General features: G+C 43.4%; 1 protein-coding gene across 2 annotated transcripts; it reads right to left on the reverse strand.

Moving 5' to 3' along the window:
• Positions 1-1,295: 1,295 nt before the first annotated feature.
• LOC137378445 (uncharacterized) lies at positions 1,296-4,670 on the reverse strand. Of its 2 annotated transcripts, XM_068048771.1 has the most exons (3): positions 4,635-4,670; positions 1,498-3,092; positions 1,298-1,381 (listed from the first exon to the last, which is right to left on the reverse strand). In XM_068048771.1, exon 2 carries the CDS (start codon positions 3,002-3,004, stop codon positions 1,538-1,540), a length of 1,467 nt encoding a protein of 488 aa, XP_067904872.1. In that variant the 5' UTR covers positions 3,005-3,092; positions 4,635-4,670; the 3' UTR covers positions 1,298-1,381; positions 1,498-1,537. The 2 variants fall into 2 exon arrangements, with proteins under 2 accessions (XP_067904871.1, XP_067904872.1); XM_068048770.1 differs by having other exon boundaries at positions 1,296-3,092.
• Between the last annotated feature and the right edge of the window lie 3,839 nt (positions 4,671-8,509).

Consider the following 8,509-nt stretch of genomic DNA (forward strand, 5'->3'; position numbering starts at 1 on the left):
TGGACTCAAGGAAGGCAATTGGATGATGGTAGTAAGGATGGTAATGATAAGCACTGTGAAACTTAAAGTACTGGGGAAGGGAGGGATGGTTCAGGCGAAGGACTTTTTGATCATCTGCTCCTTGAGAACTGTGGTAAATAGAAGCATTGGTGGTCGATGCCGCTCCTGCTCTTCCTCCTCTATATACTACTTACTCTCATCCACCTACACTTGTTTCTGCACAGGTGGCAGCAAGGGAAGCCCCCACCACCCCCCATAATGAAGCATACAGCAGATGAACACAAAACTAGATATCCACTCAAAGCTGTACTGCCAATCTCTTCCTGAATGGTCCAGACGGAACAAGCATTGCTGGAGCACGCTCTGATGCCGTGGTAGACTGCAAACTGTTGAGATATTGCTAATGTCACCTGTTTCAGCTTGATAGGAGCCCATGGTATTAAAACATTAACATCCAGTCATGATAACCATGGGTAGTACTGTCCAAGCACTGGTGTGAAGCTTGAGTTCTGGCTGCAGCAGATGACATAGCTTGGTAGCAGCTTCCTTTCTGAAGCCAAGGTGCCTCATATATTGCTCCTCTGAAAAGTTTATATAGAAGTGCTCCTAGAATATTTATTGCTTGCATGGCCTCCTTCTCTTTCTCCCTCATTGCAGCTACTCCTGCTCTTTACAGTCTTCTTTGTTCCTCTGCCTTCTCAACAAGACCTAAAGGCTGCCCTACCAGACCAACCATGTCAGAATTCAAACAGTTTTGTGAAGTAGGGGAAGATCAGCAAAAGTCTCATGCAAAATTCAGTTTGAAGAATCAGAAGAGGCCATAAAATGTCCAGGTGTTGACTTACAGCTACAAATGACAAACCAGCAACTAACCTGTGAATAGCAGCCCTTTAAATAACACTGGTTCCTGTGAGTACAAGATGTAATACGACAACAGTAGACAATGACAAAGAACGGAATATGATTAAAGAGACAGATATAGGAACCCATTTTGTTTTTACATTTTAATTACTCCATGCTTGTATTATAATGGCACAATTGATATTTTTAAATAAGCATGTTGGGGTGCCAATGCATGCAATAGTTTTCCAGACTAATTATGTGTCAAGCATACTCATATTCTGTTATTTTCTTAGGACCACTCATACTCATGCAACATAGCAAGTCATTTCAAGCAATGTGCACATAAACGGTCAAATAATTTGGACAACCGCAAAAAATGTGAAGCCAGGACTTTATTCAGCAGCTGCAGATTTGGGAATTATGCTTCCAGTTCCAAATTAACAGAAGGACAGGTCTTCAATCTGACTAAGCCAAAAGGCTTAACTTTAAGAAACATCGTTACATATACAGTTGGAGATTGTGGAGACAGCTGGTACTTCTAGAAGGAAATGAATGCAAAGTTAGTCTTCGGCATTAACAAAGTACTTCAGAAATTTTAAAAACTCTTCCTATCTGTACACTTCAAGAACTTTGGCCTTCTTTCCCATTTCTTACCAGAGGATCTTTTAGTTTGTGTCATTGTGGCCACTGGTTTTTACCATGGCTTGTTTGTAAGTCCAGGAGAACTTGCATTCTTCATAATGTTTCCGTTACGAAAGCCCAGTGGCTTGTTTTCCATTCTAGTTTCACCTTGGTACTGTGCTGAATGAGGACAACGCGTGCCTGGTAACTTGTAGTCATATTTTGGAGAGCAGGTAGAGAGTGCCTCACACCGTGTCCCAGGTTTTAACAAGGAACGATTTGCTTGACAGGACCTGTTTGACATGTTACATGAAGGGATTTCTACATTGCTGAGTTTTCCTCTGTAGTTGCGTCGAAGAGGGCAAGTTGTCTCGTACTGGATTGGTGAAGAACCAGTCCCATTGCTGTAATTATTCTCTACAGCACATCGTTGGCTATTTTGCTGGGCCTTTTTCTGACAGGGATTGAGTAAAGAAGTGCATTTTTGTGGCATCCCACAACTGTTATCTGCAGAGGTGCCTTCACTCTGTTGTAGGGCCTTCATTTGACAGGGGTTAAGTTGGACTGCAGGACAGAATTGGGAGAACATGGCATTGTTGTCAGATGGCGGGGACATGGTAGTTTGTAGAGCCTGATTTGTTAGGCCTGAATAATTGAATTTGCATTGCATATCATTGCCGTTGTCTGCAGATGGCGACAAATTGCTTTGTCGAGTCTGATTTAGTGAACTAGGACTACTGAATTGGCTCAAGTTCACAGTGTTGTTTTCAGAGAGGGGTCCCATGGTATTTTGCAAGACCTTCATCTCATTCGAGCCATTTTGGGGTGACAGTCCGAAACTGTTATCCTCAGGATACGACATGCTACTTTGCAGGTTCTTCGTCTGATTGGGGGAGTATGGGGAAGAAACATCGAATTGGTTGGACATCCGGGTGGTGATATTTGCAGGGGTCTCTGGACTGTTTTGCATGGCTTTCATCGGAAGGGGGCTGAATGCAGCAGAATCGTATGTGATAGAAGCCCTCGGAGTTGAGGTAGGGAGAGGAACACTGCTGAAGGGTGGGAAGAAGTTTGTCGGTATTGAGGAATCGCGGCGAGTTAATCCATTCTCCCGTTGTGATACGGTAGGTGGTACTGATGATGGCCTCTTGCATACAAGGCCGCCGACTTCCTCCCCTTGGGGAGCACCACGGGGGATATAATAGTCGGCTTCAATCGTTATACTTTGATCTTGATTACTGTTGACTATTATAGTATTTGTGTCCACGCTCTCTGGGAGGCCGAATTCGTTGGAAAATCCGTGAAAGGTTTCCCTTATCATCCCATCTTCGTCTTCAGCTACCTCCTTTTGATATCCAGAGACTGTTACGACCCCGTCTGTAATAGACATCTTCACATTCTCTGGCGGGATATCGCCTAGATTTAAACACATGGAAAACTTGGGCATTGTGGAGCTTTCTAACTGTGCTTGTAATCTCTGCGCTTGCATCCAGTTATCAAAATCCCGGCCAAAGAAGACCCTGCTTTCATCGTCACCCATTTCTGGCCGCTTTGTATAGATCACGAGTTCATGACTTTTCCTTAAAAAGGCGGGACCCGGGGTAAGTACAGTTCCTTACGCCACAGATCTGTAAGCATGAGATCACACACCTCTGTGATGAAATGAACCACTGTATAATAAGTTCAAGCGTTAATTGTAATTTTTAAAAAAATATATAGAAAAGCATAATAAACCAAATGACAACAAATCAGTGAAAATCTTAGCCGCTAATAATATTCCGATGTTACTTTCAACTCGGGGCAGTTGATATTTCCCTTTACAAAGGAAAATACGTTTAATACTGGTGTATAATATTACGACTTTCTAAGACCGGAAGTATTTTTGTATATTTGTCATAACAAGGTAGTCAGCAATTGAAGGATTGAGTGCTACACATATCCTGAGGGAATGATCAATGGGAAGGTAAAGATGTAATGCCTCCATTAACCAGGGTAGTGAATGGAGAATTAACATATAAAGCTAATCGCGTAATGTTCTGAAATAGAAACAGAAAATGCTGGAAATACTCAGCAAGTCATGCAGCATCTGTGGAGGAAAAGTTAACATTTCAGGTCTGTGGCTTTTCATAGAGTTTTGTTTTTGTTTCAGATGCTGCCTGACCTGCTTTGTACTTTCAGCATATTCTGGGTTTTTTTTCAGATTTCCGGCATCCGCAGTCTTTTGCTTTTGTGTCCCATTACGTTCTGTGCTGGGATAGGATAGAAATGCAAAAGGTGAAGCTCTGTTGCAGTTGCTCTATTAAAAATGCTTATTTTGGTCTTCATAGCATTAAATAAGTTAAGGAATACTGGGGTTAAAATTGGACTCGCTTACACTTTTTTCTTGGAAGCAAAACGCGCAAAAGCACCAATCCTGTGAAGCAATACCCACCACCCGAATGACACTGGCAACATACTGGATGGCCTATTTTTAAGGCGTCCCTGACATTAACCTCAAACAGAGATGCAGCTCCTTCCATATAACTAATAAAAATTAACCCAGGGAAATAGATAACCAGATCCTTAGCTGGTTATGTATTACCCGTATCCATGATGGCGTTTGTATATGATAGATTTCCCCCATAGTTGACAGATTATGGAAGATTTCCTCTCACTGTGGACATGTATATTTATTTTAATGAGGGACGCAGATTTCATGGGTATATAATTACACACATTGACTGTAATCCAGGACAAAGAATAGCATTCTTATTACATTCAAATGTTACTGCTCTGTGAACTGGCTTTTCCCAACTGCTCAGTCTGTACTGCAGAGCTCCAAACAACTCTGCTTCTCAAGATGCAATTAACTATAAATATCAATTCAAAGAATTACTTGCAACTAAGGAGAGAATACGTAAGTTTAAAATGGTGATTGCATTGTGTCTGCATCCTTTAATATCATCCCCTGCTTTCTAACCCTGAAGACTATATGCACTCTGACTTGCCTTGTGCTTTGCCACTGGAGATCGAATTGTGTTATATAAACAATGCAGATAGATGTGTACTTGCAATACAAAATATTAATACTGGAGAGTTCCCTTTAATCCTGGCCATCTACAGTCCTTCCTGATGGAGCTGTCGCTTCGTTCAATGGTCTCTTTAGAAGGAGTTAGGCGGTGTAAACTTACAGCCCCAGGGAACATCCAGCCTGTAGACTTCCTGACTTGTCGAGAATTTTTTCCCCCCAAAGGTGTCGCTGAAATTTTGGAGCATTCTTAACTTCCTGAAGCTTGTCTGCGCTGTGACTCTGAGACCTCTTGCTGCTCCTGCCCTCTTTGGCGCGAGCTGTCGCACAGCAACCGGTCCCTCCCTCTTGTGCTCGCGCTCCCCGATCCTCCAATCACAGTTTAGGTAATACCGCTCGCGCCTCTGCCGTTGGATTTGAACGCCGGGCTGTGGCCGGTTGCTCGCAGTTTGGCTGGAGCTTTCCAGCGGCGGGGTCATTCTTAGCTATTCTTGTAAGGCTTCTATTCTCTACTTTGTAATCAAACACCTTTTTCAATTCACAAATATCTAACAGTATGTGACAGGTTGCGAAAAAAACGGATTCGGCACCCCGCCCCCGGAAGTTAGATGGTTAGACTGGTTGACAGACTGATGTTGAATTTCCTATACTATACCTTTTTCTAACATATCAGATATATATAGTGCCAGAGGACTGGCAGATAGCTAATGTAATTTCTATATTTAAGAAGGGGTAGAACATGCCCAAGTAATTACAGGCCAGTCAGCTTAACATCAGTGGTGGGAAAAATAATGGAATCCCAACTAAAGGAGAGTATAGAAGAACATTGGAAAAGCAAACGATAATAATGAAGTCAGCATGGATTTCAAAAGGGAAAATCTTGCTTGACCAACCTTATTGAATTTTTTGAGGAGGTAAAAGAGACAATGGTAATGCAGTCGATGTAATTTATCTGTATTTTCAAAAGGCCTTCAATAAGGTGCCCCATAATAGACTAATGAATAGGGTTAGAGGATGTGGAGTCAGCGGACAAGTGGTAGAATGGATTGCGAGCTAGCTTCAAAACAGAAAGCAGTGAAGTGGAGTAAAGGGTAGTTATTCAGAGTGACCGAAGGTGGGAAGTGGATCGGTGCTGGGACCACTGCATTTCACAGTTTACATAATGATTTGGAGTTTGGAATCTTAATTTACAGATGACACCAAATTGTAGGCGATAGTCAATACTGAGGAATACTGGAAGAAATTGCAGGAGGACATTAACAAACTTGCAGAATGGGCAAATAACTGTCAAATAAAGTTCAACACAGATGAATGTGAGGTAGTATATTTTGGTAGGAAGAATAGGGAGGTCACTTATTTGGAAGATGAGTCTAGGTGGGGTCGAGGAACAAAGGGATCTCGGAGTACAAATATACCAATCACTAAAAGTTGCATCACAGGTTAGTAATGTCATTAAAAAAGCAAACCAAGCATTAGGCATTATTTCTAGAGTGATAAAATTGAAAGTGGGGAAGTTATACTAAATCCACATCAACTTTGGTTAGACCAGAATTAGAGTCCTGTATAAAAATAAAATACTGCAGATTCTGGAAATCTGAAATAAAAACAAGAAATGCTGGAAATACTCAGCAGGTCTGGCAGCATCTGTGGAGAGAGAAGCAGAGTTAACGTTTCAGGTCAGTGACCCTTCATCAGAACTGGCAAATGTTAGAAATGTAATAGGTTTTAAGCAAATAAAGCGGGGATGGGGCAAGAGACAACAAAGGGCAAGGTGTTGATAGGACAGAGGGTCACAGAGAATAACTGACCAGAAGGTCATGGAGCAAAGGCAAACGGTACAAAGGCAATCCTCACAACATTTAAGAAGTTGAAACGCCATAGCATACAAGGCTACGGGCCAAGTGCTGGAAAATGGGATTATAATAGATAGGTGATTGATGGCCGGCGTGGACACAGTGAACCGGAGGGCCTGTTTCTGTGCTGTATAACTCTATGACTCTATGGTATGTTAATAGTGTGCTGAAAGACAAAATGTTAATGCAGAGAGGGTGTTAATTAACAGGAAAATGAACAGCCCTGGCCCAAAGCACTAACATGAAAAAAAATGGGTAGGCACATGTTAAAAAAATGAATGATGAAACAAACTAAAATAAAATAAAAAAATAATAAAAAGAAACTAAAGATAAAGATCATGCTCTGCAATGATTGAACTCAATGTTCAGTCCGGCAGGCTGTAGCATGCGTAGTCGATAAATGGGATGCTGTTCCTTGAGCTTGTGTTGATGTTTACTGGAACACTGCAGCAAGCCCTGGACAGATTTGTGGGCATGAGAGCAGGGGGGTGTGTTGAAATGGCAAGCAATCGGAAGCTCAAAGTCATGCTTTCGGACTGAGTGGAGGTGTTCCGCAAAGCGGTCACCCAATTTGCGTTTGGTCTCCCCAGTGTAGAGGAGATCACATTGTGAGCAGCAAATACAGTATACTAAATTGAAAGTAGTACAAGTAAATCACCGCTTCACCTGAAAGGAGTGTTTGGGGCCTTAGATAGTGAGGAGAGAGGAGGTAAATGGGCAGGTGTTACACCTGCGATTGCAGGGGAAGGTGCCGTGGGAAGGGGATAAGGTGTTGGGGTTAATGGAGGAGGGAACGATCTTTTCGGAATGCTGACAGGAGAGGGGAGGTGCGTTTGGTAGTGGCATCACGCTGGACATGGTGGAAATGGCAGAGGATGATCCTTTGGATATGGAGGCTGGTGGGGTGGAAAGTGAGGACAAGGGGAACCCTGTCGCAGTTCTGTGAGGGAGGGGAAGGTGTGAGGGTAGAGGTGTCAACCACAATGGGGGGGAATCCTCAGTTGAGGGAAAAGGAAGACATATCAGAAGCGCTGTCGTGGAAGAATGCATCATCATGTGTTGGAGACAGAGAAACTGGATGAATGTAATGGAGTCCTTACAGGAGGCAGGGTGTGAAGAAGTGTAGTCGAGGTAGCTGTGGGAGTCGGTGAGCTTATAATGAATATTAGCAGACAGCATATCCCCAGAGATGGAGACAGAAGTCGTGGAAGGGAAGAGAGGTTGAGCAGATTAGGATTATTTTCATTAGAAAGACGGAGGTTGAGGGGGGACCTGATTGAGGTGTACAAAATCATGAGAGGTATAGACAGGGTGGATAGCAAGAGGCTTTTTCCCAGAGTGGGGGTTTCAATTACTAGAGGACACGAGTTCAAAGTGAAAGGGGAAAAGTTTAGGGGGGATATGCGTGGAAAGTTCTTTACGCAGAGGGTGGTGGGCACCTGGAACGCATTGCCAGCGGAGGTGGTAGATGCGGGCACGATGGAGTCTTTTAAGATGTATCTAGACAGATACATGAATGGGCAGGAAGAAAAGAGAAACAGAAACTTAGAAAATAGGCGACATGTTTAGAGAGAGGATCTGGATCGGCGCAGGCTTGGAGGGCCGAAGGGCCTGTTCCTGTGCTGTAATTATCTTTGTTCTTTGACCATGTAAAGGTGAGAGAAGGGTGGAAATTGGAAGCAAAGTTGATGAAGTTTTCCAGTTCGGGCCTGGAGCAGGAAACGGCACCGATACAGTCTTCAATGTACAGGAAAGAGTTGGGGGAGGGGGCCTGAGTAGGACTGGAACAAGGAATGTTTGACATATCCCACAAAAAGACAGCCATAACTAGGACCCAGGCGGGTACCCATAGCAACACCTTTTACTTGAAGGACGTGAGTGGAGGACAGATTAGAGTGAGTGAGGGGGGCAGAGAAATTGAGACGGCAGTTGTCTCGCCGACAGTTTTCAATGAAAAGATCAAAAGCGGGTAAGAGGCCAGAGGGAGGGGTCCAGGTGGAAGGAGAATTTTGGAGGCGGTTGAATGGGTCTGCTGGTTGAGGGGGAGGACTGCTGGTCAAAGAAGTGAGCTCGGAGGCAAAGGCAACGGAAGAAGAGCTCAACATCATGCCGAGTGCGAAATTCATTGAGGTGGGGACATAAGGGGATAAAACTGAGTCCTTTGCTGAGTACAGAATGTTCAATG

This window comes from Heterodontus francisci, chromosome 16 (genome assembly GCF_036365525.1).
Source record: "Heterodontus francisci isolate sHetFra1 chromosome 16, sHetFra1.hap1, whole genome shotgun sequence".
NCBI classification, from domain to species: Eukaryota; Metazoa; Chordata; class Chondrichthyes; order Heterodontiformes; family Heterodontidae; genus Heterodontus; species Heterodontus francisci.

Bases quoted from the DNA above. Each gene is read 5' to 3' on its own strand.
- LOC137378445 (XM_068048770.1), bottom strand. From the start codon at position 3,004: ATGGGTGACGATGAAAGCAGGGTCTTCTTTGGCCGGGATTTTGATAAC.